This window comes from Chrysoperla carnea, chromosome 2 (genome assembly GCF_905475395.1).
Source record: "Chrysoperla carnea chromosome 2, inChrCarn1.1, whole genome shotgun sequence".
NCBI classification, from domain to species: Eukaryota; Metazoa; Arthropoda; class Insecta; order Neuroptera; family Chrysopidae; genus Chrysoperla; species Chrysoperla carnea.
The window spans coordinates 67,167,655-67,191,709 of record NC_058338.1 but is presented as its reverse complement, the minus strand read 5'-3'; the positions used below and the strand labels follow the sequence as shown (position 1 = coordinate 67,191,709).

At 30.5% G+C, this 24,055-nt stretch overlaps 3 protein-coding genes across 10 annotated transcripts in view; 1 reads left to right on the top strand and 2 right to left on the bottom strand.

Annotated features, from left to right (window-relative positions):
• The window catches only part of LOC123292461 (heterogeneous nuclear ribonucleoprotein R), a 53,758-nt gene extending 38,229 nt beyond the window's left edge, over window positions 1-15,529 (bottom strand). For 2 of the 7 annotated variants that reach the window (XM_044873136.1, XR_006535004.1), the window contains exon 1: window positions 15,416-15,519. In XM_044873136.1, coding sequence (XP_044729071.1) covers window positions 15,416-15,428 — 13 coding nt within the window. In that variant the 5' untranslated portion in view covers window positions 15,429-15,519. Of the gene's footprint in view, window positions 1-15,415 lie in introns of all 7 variants that reach the window. The other 5 variants (XM_044873130.1, XM_044873129.1, XM_044873135.1 and 2 more) reach the window with 5 other exon arrangements.
• On the top strand, window positions 9,577-15,213 carry LOC123292459. 2 transcript variants are annotated; one of them, XM_044873128.1, is made up of 8 exons: window positions 9,578-10,611; window positions 10,942-11,071; window positions 11,135-11,300; window positions 11,358-11,538; window positions 11,923-12,573; window positions 12,712-12,829; window positions 12,940-13,146; window positions 13,914-15,212. In XM_044873128.1, exons 1-8 carry the CDS (start codon window positions 9,707-9,709, stop codon window positions 13,914-13,916), a joined length of 2,361 nt encoding a protein of 786 aa, XP_044729063.1. In that variant the 5' UTR covers window positions 9,578-9,706; the 3' UTR covers window positions 13,917-15,212. The 2 variants fall into 2 exon arrangements, with proteins under 2 accessions (XP_044729062.1, XP_044729063.1); XM_044873127.1 differs by having other exon boundaries at window positions 9,577-10,611; window positions 12,940-15,213.
• Window positions 15,530-20,252: 4,723 nt separating the features above from the next.
• LOC123291824 (general transcription factor 3C polypeptide 3) lies at window positions 20,253-23,752 on the bottom strand. The gene is made up of 3 exons (XM_044872248.1): window positions 23,729-23,752; window positions 23,069-23,442; window positions 20,253-22,439 (listed from the first exon to the last, which is right to left on the bottom strand). Exons 1-3 carry the CDS (start codon window positions 23,730-23,732, stop codon window positions 20,253-20,255), a joined length of 2,565 nt encoding a protein of 854 aa, XP_044728183.1. The 5' UTR covers window positions 23,733-23,752.
• Between the last annotated feature and the right edge of the window lie 303 nt (window positions 23,753-24,055).

Genomic DNA, 24,055 nt, shown 5'->3' with positions numbered 1-24,055 from the left:
ATGTTTATATTAACTAAGATCTGATAAAAACGATAAATGGATACAAAAATACTAGTTTTTATTATGAGCAAAAATAAATTTTCAACACACATTTCGAAAAGTTTTGTTTCTCGGAGGCAACGAAGGCAATTCTAGGATAACTACCTAAAATATGTTACTAGATAGATAAATTTAATCAAGGAAAAAACCAAAAAGGTTAGTGTTAAAGGCATACATCTTATACAGGCATCGAATTCGGTTAAAACATTTTTTTGTAAACCGAATAGTTTAGACAGTAAATTAATAGCCTTATTAAATTACTAGCTTTTTGGGCATTTGTTTAACTGAACTAAAATGGTCTTTATAGAAAAACAAACCAATTTTATGGGATTTATTGTAAATTTTTTTCGAAGAGTGCCCAGATTTCGCAGAAACAATTATACGAATTAACAATAGGAAAAAACAATTTTGTGTAAGGGTTTTCAGTACGTTTTTGCCTAAACTGTACGGATTACGGAAAAATGTTCCAATAAAAATGTTACTTTTTTAATCAATAACAACTTTCTAACTTAAAAAGTTCATTTATCGATTACCAGTAATGAAGTAGAGTGAGCTTGAAAATCTGGGTCACGTTTCATCTTTTCGTAAAATGTGCGCCTATACACTCAACATTTTAAATAAATATCAATTCAATTTGAACAAAAATGGTCTTTATAGAAAAACAAATCATTTTATTGGATTAAAAACTGAAACAATTATACGAAATAGCCATTTTGATACGAAAAAACAATTTTGGGTAAAACTTTTCAGTCCGTTTTTTCCTTGTTGTCTGTATAATATTTTTCAGCAAACCTGTACGGGTTGTTGAACAACTTTCTAACATAAAGTGTTCATTTATCGAGTGCCAGTTATGGAGTAGAGTGAGCTTTTCAATTTTCATTAAGCTTGAAAACCTAGGTCCAGCTCAATTTCTACGTAAAGGCGCAATTCCGCTGAGGCTACATGTAGGATGCAGCATTGACGCATACTACACACGAAGCGACAAAAAATGCAAGGCTACAAGTTGACTGTTGTTGTCTGTCAAATGCGTCATCTCTCGACATGAATCCAAGTGTCGAACGGTGTCGGAGTCTAGTGAACGTATCGGTGCGAATTGTAGCATGTAACATATATAAAAATATAGTAGTGCATACATTGTTTTTAATGACATGTTGTACCAAACTGATGTTGGCTGAATGGAGAATCGTTTTAGCCGCATGCCACACTCATGTACGACAAAGCGCTTACGACATGCGGCAACAAGTCTGCATGCGACATTTAATTGAATTTTCTGCTACGTTGTCGCACGCCTACAATAAAAGCAACACTTGGCAACAAATATCGAGTGACATGTCGCCCAGTGTTGCCTCAGTGGAATTGCGCCTTAAGATGTGCGTCTACACAACCACCATTTTTCGCTTGAAGCGTTTTTATCGATTATTAGTTATTTTTCGAGTTTCAAGAATATTAATTTAAAAAAGGTACTCTGTATATACAGGGTGGGGTGTAAGTTTTATATACAGTTATAAGTATTGGTTTATATTATAATCGTTGATTTGTATGTAATGTATTTATTTATAAATTTCTAAGTTATTTAGTATGATTTTGGATTTTTCAAACAATTCCCTCATCTATAAATTTGTAGAGTTATCATTCCTTGCATCCACACCAAAAACACAACCTGTCTGCAAACCTCATACGAAAATATTGATATTGAGTCAGTCATAATGAAAATCCATGGAGCCATATTCAAATTGTTTATTATACGTTAAAAATCAACTATAATAAACATGTATACTGTTTATCCACTTATGTCCCACTCTGTATATTAAAATATTCAAAAAGAATAGTATTGAAAGCGTTTTTTTAGAAAAAACAAAAAAGTTTTCTGCATTTTTAATTTCAGTTCAAGAAATTTTCTTGACGAATTTCCATTCTAAGTGTGTCTTTTTTTTTTAATAAAACTATGCAGATAAAGCCCTTTCCCGATTGGATCTAATAGCCCACATTTTTAATAGTATGAAATTGGAATGACTTATTGAGCTTTTTTTGTGACACGAAAAATTATTTAACCCAAAAATGAGATTATGCAGATATTTCACTGCCTATATTGTAATCCACAGATAGGCAGTGTTATTCGGATAAGATTAAGGTAGTACTATCGGTAATAGACTTTGCATTCGGAATTTAATGAAACTTAGCATGGTTGTCCATTATGATATCATAATTAACCAGTTAAATCTGAAAATCTGAACGTCCAGTTTTGTGAAATGAAATCTGATTTCCCATAAGGATCAATGTTAAAATATCTTTAAAATATGTTTTTTTTCAGTTCTCCGAAGGCCCCTAAAAATTTAATTGGTTAATTATGATATAATAATGGACAACTATGCCAAGTTTCATTAAATTCTGAATGCAAAGTCTATTACCGATAGCACTACCTTAAATGATACAAAATTTCAATAAATCTTTAACTCTGGATTTAGATAAATACTTTTTGAGAATGGCATCGTACTATTTTTTATAACTAAACAACTCAAGAAATCACAAAATTTTTTTAATGAAATCCTTATCTAATTGATTTTAAGATATTACCTCCATTCAAACATAGGTCGTAAAAATTAGTGAATAAAGTACCTAGAAAGATATTTTTTTTCAGTACCAGAAATTGAATTGAATGCTATATTTTTCAAAATTATTAGGTATAACTGTATGCCTGTATTATTATAAGAGCATAATAGGAATGTTAATATTTGCATTGCAATTTTGAATACCCTGATAGAAAAAAAATGCATAGGTACTTATACCCATACAAGATAGATCGGGCGATTTTAATAGAAAAAATGGAATGATAATATAGCCTCTGCGCTTTGAATAGCTCATATTTGTAGCTGAATGGAAAAAGATAAAGTCAAATTTCTATCAGAACGTCTTTCTTACAATTTGTATTCGAAACATTTTTCAGATAAACTTAGCAGAAATCGAAAGACTTTGGTCTTGATTTCCGCCAAATTTATTAAAATGGAAAAATGTTTCGAACAAAAGTGGTTTCTTACTTCATCAAGAATAACTTTACAATATCAATTTTCATGCATTAGATCATTTCGTATTCTGCATCTCTGAGTATTCAAAGAGCAGACAATTTTTGGTTTTTTCTGTTAAAATCGTCTGATCTAATAGTATATGCAACCAAATGCAACACAACAGAGATAGAATACATTATGGTATGTATGCTATTTCATGTGTTTCGTGTGTATGTGAAGTATATTGAAGTCTACGCGATCCTAGTGTGTAAGATTTATAATATATTTAATAGAGTTAAACGTATAGGTTATTAATAGTAGTGCAAGTGAGTTAGCTAAATAAAAACTGGTTTAAGGTAGGTTTTGCAAAAACTGATTATAAAATATAGCAAAGAGAGAAGGGTCTTTGACCGTCTTATACATCGTCGTCGGTATACCTATATTTGAGATGGTAAAAGTGAAAAATTTTGTTAAATAAACTCACTGATTGGCTGATTTTGCCCGAAGAAATCTATAAAACTTATTTACTGTACACCCGATTTCCTTAAAAATTTTGTGACGTAGACGCTCACAATAATGGATTTTTTGAAATTTAACTTAAAGGGGTTTAAAATTGAATGGAAGTTTGTAAGAAAATCCGTCAAATTTTAATACAACTAACCCGATTAAAAAATATTCTTTCTCTTACAGAATGCTACATTTATCAGCAAGTAAAATGGGCCTTACTTTGTTTTCAAAAATATTTTGCTTACACCTTATCTTACAAACCTAAATTTTTAGGATTTTCTGCCTGATGAAATCTCACCAAGGACTTCTAGAATCCTTACTAAAATACCCGTACATTAATGATAATATTATCAGTCACCAGTCACAATAAAATCATACTAGATTAAGGTAGTACGAGCACCAAGGCAATTTTAGATTTAGGGTTGAAATTATTTGTACCTTATTTTAAACTTTGATGGTGAATTTTGTTTTAGCTTTATGAATGTAGAAGAAAAATAGTACAATTTTTCGATATATGCTTTGGTTTTCGAAATATCGAAAGCTAAATATTCAAAATTTTCAATTTTCGATATGGAAGGTCTGTATTTATTCTGTTGTCATATTTAGTGCATGTAATGAGAATATGTTTTGTGGTTATTGGAGCTTGGCAAGTATTGCACAGTGGTGGGGCTGTTTTTTTTGAGTATATCGGTTGGTTTGGTATGAGGATTAGGAAGTCCATGTACTGGTTTCAGTTTTAATTTGTCTTTGTTTGTTATCGGCACCTCCAGCCAAGATTGGATTTTGTTTTGGTCTATTTTATGTTGGCATAATTTAATTAGGCCGTCGTTCGATATATTGGGGTTATATATTCCATTTTTTAGAGCTTCTTTAGCGGCTGTGTCTGCGATTTCATTACCTGCAAGGTAATTACCTTCGAAAAATTGTATTTTTACTTTTCGTCTTATATTGTTAAGTTATAACATACATAATTCACTATCGAAATTAAAAATAAATATTGTTTTAAATTTGTGTCCCCATTACCGTGCTCATACATCCTTAATTAGTCGGGTACAACAGGTTTTTTTTTCCAATAATTTATTAAGGTTTTAACTTTAATTTAAATAAAAATTTAATTATTGGTTTTACCATAAAACTAATGTTAAATATGCCTACTTTTGAAGTCATTTATTTAAATAATTGGGCAATCCCCCTAAAATTTGCAGAATGGATTTAGACTTATTGGAACTTCGTTTTACAAAAATCAAGCTTTTTATTTAAAATTGCCTTGGTGCTTGTACATCGTTTAATTTGTTAATACCAGATTAATCAATTTTACCGTAACATATACATAATACATACACGTTGGTATTGTAGTGTGCCACTGAATGTCAACCTTGAGACGCATTAGAGAAAGTGAGCAAGCACATCATTACTAATTGACGCATTTTTCTAGATTTCTTCTAAAAAAAACTATTTCAAATAGTGTACTGCATACGAAATGAAAATAGTCCCATTTTCGTACAGTTTTCACCTTTTTGATTACAAGGTACTGTATCAAACAAAAGGTTAAACTGTTACGGAACGAGATAAGGCGGAAAAACTTGACGCACTCTTCAATTCAAGATGGAGGTATGTTTCCCCAAAGGTAGCATCCAGAATTTTTGAAGTTTGGCTCTCACCAAGGATTCCCTCCCACCCCCATTATATATCAAAATATCTTAATTTGATTGAAGTAACTCATTTTCCCGAAATTTGTATTTAAAATCCTGTTTTTTTTTGAAGTCCTTGCAAAAAGTAAAATTTTTTCTTTTATCCTCAGATGAGCATTATTACACCATATATATAAATTCCCGAAATCATGCATAATGTTTGAACTTGGAGATTTTTAGCGATACTTTGGAGATCTTTTGCAACGTTCATGCATAGATAGTTTTCACAAAATCATTAAAAAAAGTCTGTCTTTGTGAACGAAGAAGCAATGGTTTTTCTTGACGTGTTTTCTCCTACACGCCTTAATAATTTGAGTAATAATTTGACTAAAATCAGAGTATCTTTTATATTTTGATAAAAACGGCTCTAAAATTAGATTTTAATTATTTTGAAGGCTATCACACCTGACGCCACCTACTAATATCTAATTATTACTAATTTGAGGATGTACGAGCGCCAGGGTAATTTTAAATAAAAAGCTTGATATTAATTATATGAAGTAGGACTAAATCTAAATTAATTCTGAAAATGTTAGGGGTGGGGGGGGGGTTGTCTGATTATTTAAATAAATAAATGACTTCAACAGTAGGCATATTTAACATTGATTTTATGGTAAATCGATAGATGAATGATATGTTTTCATAGATTTATCCAAAACTATTCGGTGGAAATTAAAAAAAAAAAACTATATAAAATTAAAACCTTAACTTATTGAAAACAAAAAATAACCCGTTGTGCCCGACTAATTAAGGATGTAAGAACACGATAGTAGCGACAAATTTAAAAAGATATATTTTTATTTTTGATGGTAAAGTTTGTTATAACTTGACAATATAAGACGAAAAGTAAGACTAAATTTTTTCGATATCTGGAATAATTATTTAGCTTATGATATTTCGAATACCAAGGCAGATATCGAAAAATATTATTTATATTTTTGTCTACATTTATGAAGCATCATCAAAGTTGAAAATAAGGTACAAATAATTTAACCCTAAATCTAAAATTGCCATGGTGCTCGTACTACCTTAAGTCTCAAAATCTAATTATTGCAGGCCATTTAAACTTTTTAAAATTTTTCCATCTACATAATATTTAATAATTTTATTGAATTTAATAATAAAATATATATAAACGCATTCTATTTTTGAGTTTGCAAATTAAAAATATAAATATAGGGCGGCCTACAAATAAACTTTAAGAGCGTATTTGAGTAATTGTAAATAGAACTTTTTTTTCACTTTCATTTATTTAAAATATTTATTCAAAATCAAAGATTTATTTACTTAGTAAGCTCTGAATAGTACCTATACAAATGGAATAGCGGATACTAATTATAATGTACGATATGTTTTATGTGTTGTAGACAAAGTTTTTCTATAATTAAAAATATAAATATTCTTCAGATAATTTTAAATGAAAACAGAGCTGTAAAAATTACCATAGTATGCAAATTGATATTATGCCAGTTTCCCACTAAACAGACTTACAAAAACAAAATACTAAAAAAAATAACTTTTCGCAAACTTTTTGAAGACTGGCGTGTTTTGAGACAGTTGAATAATAATACCTAATCATCAAATATTGGTTTTTTAAATTATTATTTTAGGTCGGTTTCAGTCTTATTTTAGTTTTTCAGATTCTAGAAAACACAAACAATAAACTCAACTGTTCGTTTAGTGGAAAACCGCCTTTAGAAGTCGAGATAAACTGCACGATTTCTGGAGCTCCAGATCAAACCTGGAGAGCTGGCAGCCCTATAAAAAACTATCTATAGAAGACTAAAAATGTGCTGTGAAGAAGCAGAAAAACATTTTCAACAAAAATAAATTCAATTATGTTTAAAAAATTAATAATAAATTAAATTTGTTAAAAGATTGTAAATTTATTTGATAGTAGTAATTAATTACATTCAAGAAGAAATTACATTTATTTAGAACATTGCTTTATTCCCGACCATCTAATAAATGTTCGTAATCTTAACTCCTAACTATTCGGTTTTGGAAAAAAGTATAAGACGCATTTTTAGAATAAAATCCTTAAAGCTACACCGTTTATTCGTGTGACACCCTGTATAATGTTATTAAAATGAAATTTACTTATGCCAATCAATTCTAAAAACAAATTATAAATATACTGATTAAATAATAATAAAATTGCAAATGTTTACAGATCGTTATTTTACGATAACGTAAATGTTATTGCATACCAAAAATATTTTCCCGCCTTTATTATAAAAATATGACAAAGCCAGATAAAAAATAGTCTTTTTAGCAAAAGGTATAAACATTTTTCTTGGCTGGTTATTTTCCTTCAGTCTGGTGCTGCAAGAAAAAAATTAAGGAACCATGAGGATGTAATACATAAAAGGAAGCGATAAGATGGCACATCGTCCATTTTAAGATATTTCGATACCGAAAATATGAAAATGATAAAAAAAAATTTGAAATTTTATTTATCAATTAGATAATCATCGTTTTTATACACATTTTGTGGAAAATTCATTTCGATTCTCTGAACGGTTTAGGAGAAATTAACTTTCAAAGTCATTTTTATCAAAAAAGGTAACATCTCATAAAAAGCACAGAGAATCAATATGAATTATTCTCAAAAGACGTATGTTTAAAAGAATATTTAATTGATAAATAAAATTTTAAATTTTTGTTATCATTTTCATTTCAAAGGTATTTTGATACCGTAAATTGAAAATGATACCAAAGATTTGAAATTTTATTTATCAATTAATCATCTCTTTTATACGTCTTTTGTGAAAAATTGATATCGATTCTCTGTACCGCTTATGCTATCAAAGTGTTTTTCATTTCAGTTCTTAATTGAGTGATGATTTTAAAGCATAAAACTGAGGAATATTGATAAAAGTTTTTTTATGCAAATGGTAATATTATTAAAACCAATTATTGACTAAAAATTAACATTTATTACTTCTTCATATACCACCATGTATAACAACAAGGGGCTGTTCTTAATAATTTATCGTAAATCGTTCAGAGAATCAATTTTAAATTTATACAGATATGTTAAAACTGCCGTATTCTTTTATCAAATTTCATAATTTACCCTCCGATAAGTAAAGCTTATCGTACTGGCTGACTGAACGGGCTAGGAAAAACAGGTTAGAGAATAAGATTTAATTTTGTTCGGTATGTAATTTGTATATCATATATGTGATCAAATTGCCTATAAATAAAAAGTAAATTACCGTTAATACCGTTAATACCGCACTTCGGAATTCTGCTAGTTTGATCTTATTACACTTTTAATAATCTGATTATAGTGTAAATGGGTAAATACATTGTCTGGTGTGCAGTAGCGTAACAATTTTTTTTAAATAATTTTAATATTAAATATAACTTTATTATTATTTTTAGTCGCATCAATAAATGTTTTTCCTCGAAAATCCTCAAGAACAGCTCCGATTTTAATGATTATTTTTTAAGATGTTTGGTTTTTATGATTGCAAGTAGAAAATTTGTAATTTTTTCAAAATAAAATTTTTTTTAATTTTTATAATAAGTTTTAAGCAAAAAAAGTACTCTTGCGATTTTTTCTCTGGATGCATAGTTTTCGAAACAAAAATTCTTTTAAAAATTAAAAATGCAATATTCGATTTTAAGAAAAATGTGTTATTTTTTCAATCTTTGAGGCACATTCGCTTAGCTAACGCAGCTCCTGCACTACGAATTTTTTTATAGAGCTTATAGAAATTATTTTCTTGTTAGTTTAACTAGCTACAAAAGCGTGTTGATAGTATTTTCGGGAATGGAAAACACTTTTAATCCTGATGATTCTGGTCAGGATAATCAAAACTAACTTTTAAATTATTGTATTGACATCGGTCCTAGATAAACGTGAGCGAAGCTTCAATACAATCCGAAGTTTTGAAGTGGATGAGAACTTAGAATCACGTTTAAAGATTCTGTTAGCCGTTACGTGGTACATATACCAAGCAAATAAAAGCGTGTGAAATCTTAGAATCGCTGTTACTGTCATGAAACAATTACCTTTGTCGCAAACATTCTTTGATTTGAGTCATACTGATTTTCATTTTACTAGTCATAAAAAGGGTTTGTCTATGCTAGTAATAGTCATCTATTTCCATTACATCCCCCTTCATGTGAACTTCATGTCCATAAACTACAACAAACACTTGTTAACCATTAAGAACAAGTGTGAGTGAGCCAGTGAATCATAACTACTAACTATACATCCCTCTTCCACCCGCAATATACACCTTTTGTACCAACATAAACATTTTTCAACTATACGTTTGTGTTTTGTATAGTAGTTATTTTGATACAAACATTCCACTCCCATTTTTAATAGTTAAGAAACTTTTTTTTAACCAACATGAAGAACAAATTTAAATGATCAAATAAAATATTTAAAAAAAAATATATTAGTGTCTGTGATTTTAAAAACTCAAGTGTGTTCAAAAACAGTTCAAAATGTTATTAAATAGTTATACATTTATTCTGGTAATATTAACGGTTTGTGGCACTATACACGCCCAATATGATTGGCATCAGCGAGATGAATTCGATTTTATTCGAGCTAAGCTTGATAAAGTCACAAAAAATAATTGTGAAATCAAACATTTAGAAGATTTATACTTGCCCGAAGATTCAGTATCACATTTACCCGATATTAAAGATATTAACATAAATCCAGTATTTCCAAATCGAACACAATTGCTTCATTTACATAACATGGCAATGAGTCGATCGTTTTTCTGGAGTTACATACTTCAATCGAGATTTATTCGACCAGCGATTAATGATACATACGATCCAGGAATGATGTACTATTTTCTATCCACAGTAGCTGATGTATCCGCTAATCCGTATATTAACGCTAGTGCTATATACTTTTCCCCGAATATGTCATATTCGTCGTCATATCGAGGTTTTTTCAATAAAACTATGCCACGATTTGCACCCAGAACATTTAGAGCGGATGATTTCAATGATCCAATACATTTAGAGCGGACATCGACACTTAATACGTTCACTGTTCGAGATTTGGGTGCCATACCCCACGATGCCCAAAGTATGGATTACACATCAGAATTTTATCGAATTAATGAGTGGTATAAGAAATGGTTGCCGGATGATATACAAAATCGTCATGATACTAAAACTACGTATCAGATAGAAATTCGATACGCGAATAATACGAATGAAACATTTACGTTTCATGGGCCGCCTGGTGCTGATGAATTTCCAGGTCCTGTCAAATGGACACGACCCTACTTTGATTGTGGTCGAGCAAATAAATGGTTAATTGCTGCTGTTGTACCAATTGCGGATATTTATCCAAGACATACCGGATTTAGACATATCGAATATCCAACGTAAGATTTTATGATTTAATTTTTCCTTACAGTAAATTATTGTATTCATCCCAAAAATAGAATTTTATCTTTTAACTTCTTTTAAGAATATTATTCATTGTCGTTATTATGCATGACCAAATTTTTGGGACGATATAATTAGTAAAAAAATGATGCGATTGATTTTAAAATTGATTATTAAAATAAAGTTATTTATCATAAGCAAAATTGTAGAAAATATTTTATAATTTAATTTATGCAATAATTTACTCAATCAGAACAATGTAGATCTGACCTCTCAAGGTTCAACTTAACTACGATTTGGATGTAACCATCGATGATTTTTTTTAGGTACACAGCTGCTACCGTATTAGAAATGGATTTTGATAGGATAGATATAAATCAATGTCCTCTGGGGAAAGGTAACCCAGGTCCGAATCGATTTGCGGATACTGCAAGGTGTAAAAATGATACAACCGAGGTAATTTGAAATGTCGAATAATTATTTTCAGACTAATATAAATTTTTTGATAAAATCTTTTAGTGTGAACCATTACATGGATGGGGCTTTAGGAGAGGGGGATACCAATGCCGATGCAAACCCGGTTGGCGACTGCCGTACGTTGTTCGTCGACCATATCTTGGAGAAATTATCGAAAGGGCTACCGCTACACAATATGATAATAATTTCAACTGTTTAAAAATAGGATGTAAGTAATTTATTTTAAATAAAAGGCGGGTTTATTTTAAATAATTCTATTTTCTAGGGGTTCAAAAGTTACCTGTACAGTGGGAAAAGGCACCGCCTCACATTAGAGCAAAATATATGGAAAAGTATTATGAATATAAGAACTTTTCAACTGGACCTCAATCATTACACACGGATAGGTTAAATATTCATGCGGCTTTGAATTTTATACTTGGAGTTCATGAAAAGAATTGTAAAAGGTAATTATATAATATCACAAGAGCAAATCTTTTAATAAAGTACTCAAAAAATTCGACCATTTAAACCAGTGGGCCTCTAAACTTTTTTGTCTTGTAGACCATTTGGCAATTTAACATTATTTAGATTCCCATTCAAGCAATACCGGGTTAAGACAGCGAGAGACGGCTACGATTTTTTTAAATATTTTTTAGTAATTATGAATTTATCGTGTGAATTAACAGAAAACTTGCCTCCATCTTTTCGCTTTTTTTAATCAACACGCAACTCCTTTCAACTTGAATTTGACTACACGAGGTCGATATAGACCACTTTGGGAATGACTGACTTAAACGTACAGTTTTCTAGATGCTTCGGGAATTAAAAATATTAAATTTTAATTACAGCTTCCATCCAAATGATTTAAAACTACATGGTGATGTGAAATATGGCGCTGAAGAGCAGTTCCAAAACGAAGCAAAAATGGCTGTGCGCTTAGCAAATTTCATTAGTGCCTTTTTACAAATCGTAAATCCGAATGAAGTATACAGTGGAAAACGTGTAGCCGACAAACCATTAAGTGAAGATCAAATGATTGGTGAAACTTTAGCGTTGGTATTAGGTGACTCAAAAATTTGGGCTGCTGGTACATATTGGGAACGTAATAAATTCACAAATCGTACATTCTTCGCTCCATATGCTTACAAGACACAATTAAATACACGTAAATTTAAAGTTGAAGATATTGCACGTTTAAATAAATCTGATGAGATTTATACAAATTATGATTGGTTCCAACATTTGAAACAACGATGGTCCACAAATTTTGATAGTTTGGAAAAGTATGATATGAGAATTAAAATACGTTTTAATGAAACTGGAGAGTATTCAAAGAAATATGAACATTATCCAAATTTCTATCGTGCTGCTAATTTAGCACATGGTTACTGGACAGATCCATATTTTGATTGTGGTAAAGGAAAATTAAATAAATGGTTAATTACATATGCGGTACCGTTCTTTGGTTGGGACAGTCTTCGCGTCAAACTAGAATTCAAGTAAGGCTATAAAATAATATTGTAAATGTTAAGGCTGTTGTCTCCCTACAATATTGTAAACATAAGCCCGAAATTTACGATGAACTCGTTCGTCTAATATTTGTTGTGTATGATTAATATATGATTACATTTTTATAGGGGTGTCGTTGGCGTAACAATGGATTTATTACAATTGGATATCAATCAATGCCCAGACAAATATTACGTTCCAAATGCTTTTAAAGATACTCATAAATGTGATCAATTGACGTCTTACGTAAGTATCAGCATATAAAAATCCAATTTTACCTCCTTTCTAAACTTTTAAACATAAAACCTGTATTTACGTTTTTTTTAAATGATTTTTAAATATAATTTATTTTACAGTGTGTACCAATTTTGGGTCGCGGTTATGAAATTGGTGGTTACAAATGCGAATGTTTACAAGGATACGAGTATCCATTTGAAGATTTAATAACATATTATGATGGACAATTAGTTGAAGCTGAATTCCAAAAAATTGTTGAAAATGATGAAACACGTTACGATATGTTTAAATGTCGATTAGCTGGTGCTGCTGCCTTAACGAACAATGTATTTATATTTATCCCTCTATTTTCATTGTTATACTTAATTTATTTTAAGCATTATTGATTTTTTGATCTTTTACGAGAAAATTAATCCGTCCAATTTGTTAATTTTATATTCGTCCAAAAAAAAAATTATTTTTTTTATTTTTTAACTTAAGTTTTTTGTAAATTTTATGACTTTAATTTTTTACAATTTGTACCTTACAAAGAAAGACTCTTCGATTATGTAGAATCTCAATTATGTGAAGATTATTTTGAATCTCAATTATGTGAAGACATAGGCATCGATTTGGTTGTTCAAAAAGTGCATAGTACATATTTTTAGTGCCTTAACGAATATGCACCTTAGTAATAAATTCACGACACTAATTTTTAATATAAAATCGAAATACAGTAAAATAAAAATCGCCTTAGTTTTAGCATAGTTCAGTAAACTTAAGATTTTTTTAAAATTCGTATATATGGCGTAACACTAAATAATACTCAACAATTTATGAATATATAAAGTGCTTATCAAAGAATCATAATTCTTGTACTCGAAATTAAAAATTAAAATAACCATTTTGCTTTCAAAATTAATAAATATGTGCTGGGACATTATCTACCCGGGTATGATACGAATACGAAAAGTAACCGATACTAATTTTAAATTAAGTAAAATAGTGGTATTCAAACTCTAAGCAAATTTACGAAACTGATCAACTCTAAGCAAATTTACGAAAACAGTCGCCATTTTGTTTGCTAGTTTTCATGGTGATCATTCTTTTTCAGTGACAGGGTGGAGTCGACCAGAACTTGTAGAATGAATTCGACTATTTGAGGAACAAGACGAAGCTTCAATGTTTTAGGCGAACTAGTTTCCTATATGTATCAAGATTTGCATAAAATTTAATTTCGTATTAAATGCTATAGGCCCCCACAAGCCCATGTTGAAATTTTTCAGGTTAAATGACCCACCAGGAAACATGTATAATAAGATGCTCCTATATGTAAAAGTAAGTTTAAGTACTATGGTGTTAGGTTTGGGCAGTATAATAGTAATTCATGCGAAAATATGGATGTCACATCCCTTTGTATCTCAACCCTGCATCAGTAAAAATCTGTACGGCGTTGCTGAATACTAACTCTGAATAAGTATTCGAAGCGATTAACATAAATGCCATACAGAAATAAACGAAGGTACCGGATTTATTTCTGTACGACTTATTTTATTTCTGTACGAATACTTATTCAGAGTTAGTATACAGCAACGCCGTGCTTATTTGCTGGTGCAGGGGTGAGATACCAAGGAATGTGACATCCATATTTTCAACTGTACCCACTCGTACCGCGCACAACTGACGCCATGCTGCTTTAATTTACTTTTACATATAGGAGCATCTTTTTCAACATCTTTCCTGGTGGGTCATTTCACCCGAAAAATTTCGGCATGGGCTGTGGTCTTTACAGTGTGAAATTTTTGCTAACATGGGGACGCATAGTTATAATTTTAACAGTTTTTTCCCATTCCTTTATTTCAAAACAAATAAATCGTGGACATTTAGGTTGATATTTACAAATTTTTTGTTTATTAAAAAATGTTAATACGTTGTGGATATTTTTATTATTTACAAAAATGATTCAAAAACAGATAATATCCAAACCCAACAAATGGCATCTCGATTAAATAAGCCTTCTCAACGTGCCCAAAAAATGTGTATACTGCAAATTTTTTGAAATATGATTTTAAGAAATACTGATGTATAAATCGATAATTCAATCCATATCATATTGTAATTTCAAAGAAAGGAAGTTGAAAACAAGTTCTGGGCATAGTATATTTACAGCTTTTGATTCTGTACTGTTTCCTGGCTGAATAACATCCGGGATTCAATTTAATGATGTTGTAATGTTATACAAATGGGCATGATTCGTGTAAATGGAAACTCGTGTGAAAGATTTTAAAATAAATGTTTGCACATTTTTGTCAATTTTCCCTCCAGATATTTTTTTACGATCATTATTTCGACATTTGTATTTAAAAAAATTTGGTAGTTCAATTGTAAATCGATGCTTTTGCAAATAAAATTTATTTAAAAAAAAAACTCTGTATTTAAGTATATATTAATTAAGATTTGTTTTATATGAAAAAATTTTTAAACAGTAAATTTTATATAAATGTTTTAATTTTTTTTAAGAAAATGTTATAAATTTCGCACATTAATTGTAGATAATTTTATAACCATACATTTTGAATAAAAAAAAAATTTTGGATATATGATTTTATCACTTACCAGTTATAATCATGTTAACGTTCTGGCGTTCTTTTTCCTCTTACCAAACTTGTGGAATTTCTAAAAAAATAGATTTAGTATTTTTTAATTTTCACGTATTCTAATCTTTAACACATGCCTAAACATACACGAAACACAAATTTTAATACTAATTTGTTGATCAACTGGGGGATACGAATAATAAACGAAATTTTTTTGTTTTACAAAGCCTACTTTGTAGAAACTAAGTAAAAAAAATTTTAAACAACGAACTTTACTTTATAGCTCAGGAAATTAAGACAAAAAAACGACCGACCAGCTTAAAAAATCCAAGTGAATTTTTTTCACCAGGATTATCTTTATTTGGTTGTAAGAAATGACCTAGAAAAAGTCCATTGCAAATTAATGTACGCCAAAAAAAATTACTGAAGGTTAAAGGTCTCGAAAATAGATTCTTTTTTCAAATATATTATATAAGTATTATAGATTACAATCCCAAGCTAAAATTTTCGGGTAAAATGACCCACCAGGAATAATGTTGAAAAAGATGGTACTATATGAAAAAGAAAGTTTAAGCACCATGGCGTCAGTTTTGCGCGGAAGAGGTGAGTACAGGTGATAATATGAATGCTACACCTCTTGGTGTCTCACCCCTGCAACAGAAAATATGGACGGTGTTGCTGGATATTAAATCGACATAAGTATTCGAAGCGATTTACATAAATGCCGTACAAAATAAATATGGTAACTTCGGTACCGTAAGTTAAAAAAAATTTTTGATTTTCCGTCTCTTTCCGAAACTCTACGTGATTTATTTCTGCACGGCAATTATTTACTTCACTTCGAATACTTTTGCAGAGTTAGTATCCAGCAATGGCGCACATATTTGCTGATGCAGGGTTGAGACACCAAGGAGTGTGTCTCATCTGTACCGTGCAAAACTTACGGCTTGGTGCTTAAACTTACTTTAACATATAGGAGCATCTTTTTCAAAATGGTGAGCCTTTCGCCCGAAAAATTTAGCATGGGCTTGTAGCCTATTAAGTTTATGCCAGTTTAGCTGTTATAACAATTTGACCACCCCCCCCCCCTTAATTATAATTGCTCACATTGCCGCTACCTGGATTCGAACCAGCAACCTCACAGTCAGTAGTCAAACGTTTTAAAGACAATGGTGCCCTTACTCAATAGTTTACGAGATATTTGAAAAAAACTTATTTGCAATGGACTTTTCATAGGTCAATTTTTGCATTCGAATAAAGATAATACCGGTGAAAAAACTTCACTTGAATTTTTTAAGCAATACAACCTATATTTCCTGGGCTATTTATGGTTCAAATTCACTTTAACGTGATATATAATGTTAGATGATATTGTGGATCGTACAAGGCAATGAACACGCTAATAAAAAAATTCAACCGTCCAGAATTTTAGTCATTTTTTTTTACTTGGTAACCATTATTTTCATGTATTAGACCCACTGAACTTTAATTCGAAAATAAAAAAATTTGTTTTTCGACAACAAGAATATTTAATTATCCAATTTTTCATTTCAAAGGGATTTATTAAAAAAAACTTTTCCATTCGGGATTTTTTGTGACACTATCAATTCCATGATAGGAGAATCACAACGACTTTTGACAACACGCTATTTAATTAAATCAGATGCTTAAAACTCTCATCAAATTAGGTGAAATTTACTGAAAGATGCAGCAATTACTTATGCCAATTTTTAGCTTTTTATCAATTGTAGGCACTGAAATATAGAGATACTGGAACGCTCTCTAGCTCGCTAGGAGCGAGGAGACAGAGAAAGGAAATGACGGGTATACATGTCTTTCTCGTATGTATGTATGTCACATGCTTTCTTTATCAATGCGCATGAGCAGAAGAGTTAGAAAGAAACATGTATACCCGCCCGAATCATGCTGCACCGTCCTCGCTTACCACTCGTAGGGCGCTATAGGCAGTGAGCGTTCCAGTATCTCTATATTTCAGTGATTGTAGGATAAATATTTTCGATGCGCAGAAAAATTAGGCTAGCTCAAAGTTTTGGGCGTAAAATTTCCGATTGATTTGTATTGTAACTTTTTCTTATCTTTCATATTTTATGAAAAATCTACATCAATGTACAATTTTTTTTTTCTTGAAAACTATGCATTTTAGGGAGAAAATACTTTGAATAAAAATTTTTCTAACCAATCTGTATATTTTGATTGTTCCGAATCTTTCGGATTTTTTGAAAAATTTATGTTTAAATACCTACATACTTGAAATTTCGCCAGTGCTTTTCTTTTGACCTGTCTACCAAAGTTTCTACGATTTTTCAAAATTGCTGCGTTTTCAAATGAACATGATAACGTCATATTTAAGCTGTCGGTCTGAAAAAACAAAGCAAGAAATTTGTCGGACACTTTGGCCACTTGATAAGATTCAGCAAAAGTGAACTATTTACGTATTCAAAAACAATAATACTTTAGTACGACATGTTCGAGGTAGTATACAAGCTCATTGGTACAGTATTTTTGCCGGACAAAATATTTTATAGTTTTAATAATTATTAATGTTATTAATTAAGTGGTCATAGTGTCCGAGAAATTCCCTTATAAGTTTTTCATAACGATAACTCAAATATGACGTCATCATATCCATTTGAAAACGCAGCACTTTTGAAAAAAAGTCGTAGAAAGTTTGATTGACTCGCCAAAAAGAAATCACTCACGACATTTCAAGGGTGCTGTTCCGCGGACTGTAGCCATGAGTAACAGGGTGCTATTCATTTAGTGTGTTTGTTTCTACACGGTGCTAAGACCTTTTAATTTTTAATCTTTGCAAGATAGATTTTGACAAATTTTCTTTGTGCTATTATAGTGGTAAATGATAATACAACGTTAAACTTGTGTCTATTGCAATTCGTTCATGGCGCGACATTATGATTAGTATATTAGGTAATACCTTCGGTAATACTTTTAACTCAAAATGACATATATTGGCAATAAAGTTTGAATCTTACCTTAAAATTTTGTATAATTTTTACTTCTTACAATTTTTTTCGACTGATTTATTTTATATTTATTTGCGATAAGAATTATTATTATTGAACATGATAAAAATGGTTATTATGTTTTGTATGGTATATGTGCGATGCTTATACCATATTATTCTGAATTTTTAATACCAACGAATGTTGGTTTCCAAGTACATTTTCGTATAAACAAGAACTCCTGTGATGCTAGCCCAAATAATGATAAATATACTTATGTAATAGAACGTAAGCTTCCATATCATAACATTTACTAAAAAAAATTTTTGATGTAAATATCTAATAGTTTTGAAGAAAATAAGTAATATTTTTTTTACTATTTGGTTAACATTTTGTGACAAGAATTTAGAAAAAATTCATGGAGAAAAAAATGAATAACTATAGTGTTAAACATAAAAGACTGGGAGACGCAACATCAAATGTGCCGTAATGTGTTTTTAAGAAAGATTTGACGGGCTTAATAGCTACTTAGAGGACATGGAGAAAGAACGCCCCACTGCCGGGTACTTTTTTATGTTAGAACTGAAGTAATCATAAAGTTTACAGCAAGATTTTAAATTTAAATCTCATTCTCTATCAGAAGGTATGACAAATCATTTTCGATTTGCATAGGAGAATTTACGCTCATTAATTTCTATCAAGTTCATCTACAGAGTGGGCCATTTTAATCTATACACTTTAATATTTCGTTTTGTAGCTAACCAACCAAAAAATAACTTAAACAAAACTTGCAGAGTTTGTCGGGGGACATCGTGTTCTGGCATCAGATTGCACCTAGTTCTAGTTTCTTTGATAGACAATTTACATCCTTAACGGAGAGTAACACTTTAAATTAGAAAGTTGATTCTCATAAAAAACTAACAATTTTTGTTCAAAACATTTTTTTGAAAAACGTTAGCTTTTGGAGGAAATGCAACTTAAAAATATGTCATTGCACTTAATCGAAAGAAAATACGCTTTTGTCAATGAACATGAAAACTGAGAAATTCTTTACTTGCTCTCGTGGTGTGTATACTATTTTTCTCTCCGACGGAGGCAGAGAGTGGCAACTTCGGTTTTCATAGCGGGACAAAAGTTGACACTTTCTGCCCGTAGTTGAGTAAAAATTTTTGTGACGTGAGAGCTTTTGATCAGAATGATCCAAAGAAAATTTTAAGGAGGGTTAGAAGAAGTTTTACAGAAAGCCATTTTCCTATCTAATATTGCGGGGTCCTTTATTAATACAGTGGAACTTCGATAACTCGAACCTTAAGGGAAATGTAAAAAAATTGCGAATTAATGAGTTTTCGATTTAACAAGTAGATCAAAATACAGAGGATTTAATTGCTAAAATTTCGACTTAGAAAGGCGCGATTATATTTTACTAACTACGACTTACGGATTCTGCTTTTTGAAATGTTAGTATGTATTATCAATATCATGCAGGGAAATGACATTTTGTTCGAGTTACTAACTCGAAAGAATTCGAGATAACGCGTATTTAGGAGTTCAGCGGAAGAGGATGGCATTATTTTTCGACTTACTGAGGATTACGACTTAATGAGGTTCCACTGTAATAGTTTTACATATCATTCAATATTCTCGGAGGCAAAATCCAGTGTCGTTGAGTGATATCTGTCACCATCTCTCAGTTTAAGTGGACTTATTACTTAAACATCCAAGTAAATAAACGCTAACCGCTTTCTGTTAGTATAACATAGCCGTGTATGCTATCTTATTGGCAATGCCGTGAACGCTATCTTATTAGAAATGGATAAATAAACAAAGATAAAATATAATTACTAAAACTTTTAATGTTTATTTACAAAAAGCTAATTATACAACAATATATTTTCGCAAATACATTAACGCTAAATGTTTCGCTCCACTCAACTTATAACATAGACTTATATTAAAAGCCGCTTCACGTTTTAAATCTAAATCATTTCTACTTTTCTGTCTCAATAAAGGCGAATCAAAATCCAAAACCTTTTTATAATAATGAATTGCCAAAGGATACACACCTAATTGATGATAAGCCCTACCAAAATTATAATGTACTTCATGAAAACAATCGGCACCACGTAATTTTTTATAAATTGTTAAAAATGCATGACCTTGTACAACCAACGAATGTTTTTTTGCTGTATTCTTTTGACACGCCATTTGAAACAGTGTTACAGCAATTAAAAATGCCGCGAGGGGGGATTCAAAAGATCGAAATGTATTACAATATTCACTTAATGCATATTTATATGTACCCGCGACCAGACAGTTATTTCCATGTAAAATATGAAGGACCGGGCTAACATTTTCACGTGAAAGTAATCGCATCACAAAACGATGATTTCGACAATCATCCGGTGTTTGTAGCAACGCGTTAAATAAATTCCAAATGTTTACGTTATGTACGTCGCTTAAAATCATCGCCCGAAGTGTGTTATATCCATTATACGTATCTTTACTGTAAATACTTGATATTGCATGCGCTAATTCGATTTGTTTCTTGTAAATCGGTTCTTTCGTAAATTTCTTCGATAACAAAGCTGATTGATTAATTCGTTGCATTAAATTCATTTGATTAGCTAAATATGAAATATTTAAAATATCATTATAAATTTTCCATTCTTGTTCAATCATTAATTCTGTTTTTTTCTCTTTATCTTTTCCTTTTTTCTCACTTTTAATCGGAACTTCATTAATAAAAACCTCAGAAATTGGATCTAGTGATAAAATTTGATTATCATCGAGACTAATATTAATATCTTGTTGCAATTCTTGAATAATTGAGGAATCGATACAATGACGCAGTAATAACAGTAAAGCATCACGGATATATTCTTTAAATTTATAATGCTGTCGGAGTAATTTACACCGTTGAATCAATACATGAGGATCTAGATCTTCGATTAAGAGTTCTTGATCTAATGCAACAAGAGCCTCATTTACACGTCCTTGTTCACGTAATAATGTAGATAATGTCATTCGTACATCAGCTAATTGCGGTGCTAATTCAATAACCTGTTTATAACTTTCAATCGCTTCAGTAAATTTACGACAAACCTGTAAACATTCAGCATGCCGTAACCAAACAGCAGCCATACTGAATTTTTCAGTTTTAACTAATTTATCAAGAATTAAAAATGCTTGGGAATGTAAATTTTCTTGCATGAATGCTTCAGCAATATCGAATAGTAAATCACCAGATTGTTCGACATTAAATTTTTCTACTTCATTTTGGATATTTTCATTAAGATTGGTGAGTTTCATGTAGATTAATGTTATTAAAAACTTCGCATGTATGTCAATTGGAACTTCTTGAGGCACTTCATAATTTAATATCACAATATTTTCTTCAACGGTTCCATCTGTATTTTTATACGTTTGTTTCTCTGCTTCAATGGAGTACGAACAATATTCTACTAATAATTCAATAATTTGATGAAAAGCTTTACATCCCAGCAAAAGGTCAATCATCCGATTTACGTGCTCTAAAGTAACATGTTGTGGACACTTTTGAAATAACATTTCCATAGCTTCTTTCGCTTTTTGATTATGACCCCCTTTAAAGTATCCTTCAGCTACAATCAAAGCATATTTGATTAATAAATCAGAATGTGTTTCACCATCTAAGACATTAAGTAATCGCATTCCTGCTTTCAGATACATGAGTGTATCGGTCATATAAGTTTCATAAACTTCTAATCGTCGTAAATGATACATTATATTTTTGGGATCAGCGGTTATAGCTTTTGTTAAACATACAGAAGCTTGCCGAACATCATTTTTTTCGAGTGATATGTTGGCAAATCTAATCCATTCTTCGCCGTTGTGTGAACTTAAATGTGCTGCAATTAATGATAATTGTAAACTTTTTTCAGGATGATCAGCTTCATAAATTTGTGCTAATGTGTGAAATGGTTCAGCAGCAGTTGGAACTTGTCGAATAATTTCAAAACAGAGTTTTTCTGCTATATCAGTTTCACCGTGTGCATATCGTAAATTTGCTTCTCCCATAAGACCCTACATTTACAAAAAAAAAAATAATATTTAAAAAAATCGCCAAAACCATTGATTGATGTACTAAATTAATAGATTGTCAGTACAATTCTGGAGTCGATTGCTTTTTTAATTTTTCTGATAGAATTTCAGACTATTTTTCGAAAATTGTCAAACGCTTATTACTATGTATTATTATTATTATTATTTTTTTTTTCGAGCACTAATGACCGTTAAAAATAATTTTTATTCAAAACCAAACATTATTGTGTCTTTTATAATTTGACTATAATCCGATTTTTGTGAATTAATCGAAAAACCAAAAAAATACCAAATACATTTTTTCTTGTTTTTTTGTTTTTCAGAGCATTTAAGACCCAAAAGTCATGAAAATCCAATTTCTTTGACCACTAGACAAATATTTTTTAAGAAATTGCTTGGAAGTGGTCCGAGAAATTACTCTTCAAGTGGAATTTTAGACAAAATTTCAGAAACTATGCTTTCGATCATGAAAATTTCGTTTTGTATTTTTTGGGTCAAAATTACCGTTTGATCTGAGTGTTATTGAAACAAGAGACAAAAATAGTGGGTCGGTAATGTGCGACACACTCAATTACGCCAAGCATGCAATGAAGAAAGCTTTTAATAAATACCTTCAAAGCTAATGGTAATTTACTCCGTCGTACAGATCTACGTTTAGGCTTTTTAGTGATTTTATCTTCTGATGTCGATTTATCTTTACTTATTATTTCATCAATAATAACTTCTTCGTCTTGTTGATCTTCAGCGATATCATCGTTTAGTTCATCATCTTCAACTTCAGCTTCACTATCTTCCCCCATACATTTTGTGTAATCGGTATAAGTTAAAGCTCCACTAAGTAATTTATCGACGACTTGCGTTTCAGTCTCTTCATTTTCATTTACTTCACATATTTCAACCGAATGAGAAGACCCAGCTTGATTTAAAACGGCTGACATTAGTTTTCCAACTATGGATTTATCATCACCAGAAGATGTCATTTTAGCTTTAAAATAAAAGAGACATAAGTGTAAATTATTAATGACAGTCGAATGCCTCGAGTTTTTCGATATCGCACCCCTTTTCGTGAAATTGGAATCATTCTAACGAAAGTGCCTTAAACTTACCTACTTGTATTTTTGGAAAAACATCCGTTTTAGAATAAATAGAAACAAAATATAAAGTGTAGCAACATATCAAGAAATATCGTTAAAGGTTATTGAAACCGTAACATGTTTCTTTTTCGTTTCTTGGTTTATTTTATGGTAAAAATACAAAAATGAATGTCTTACCCATTATTCTTATTTTTAGTGAAATCAAAATGTTTTCAAAAATAAAATGCAAATAGCCAACATTTGGATTCTTTAAAATTATCAATAATATCAATTTCGAATTACAATCGAATATTTATAACCTCACAAAAAATATAAACAAATAGAAAAATTGAAATGGGAATATCACAGACTAATAATATCTATGCGTAGATAATGATCTACATTATTGAAGTCTATGGGGAACATAAAATAGTTTGCGAGTACTAGAGAGCAAAATGGCGACCGCTAGATATTCAAGTAGAGATCAAATTTAAGTATCAGCATAAATAAAAGATTTAGTTATAT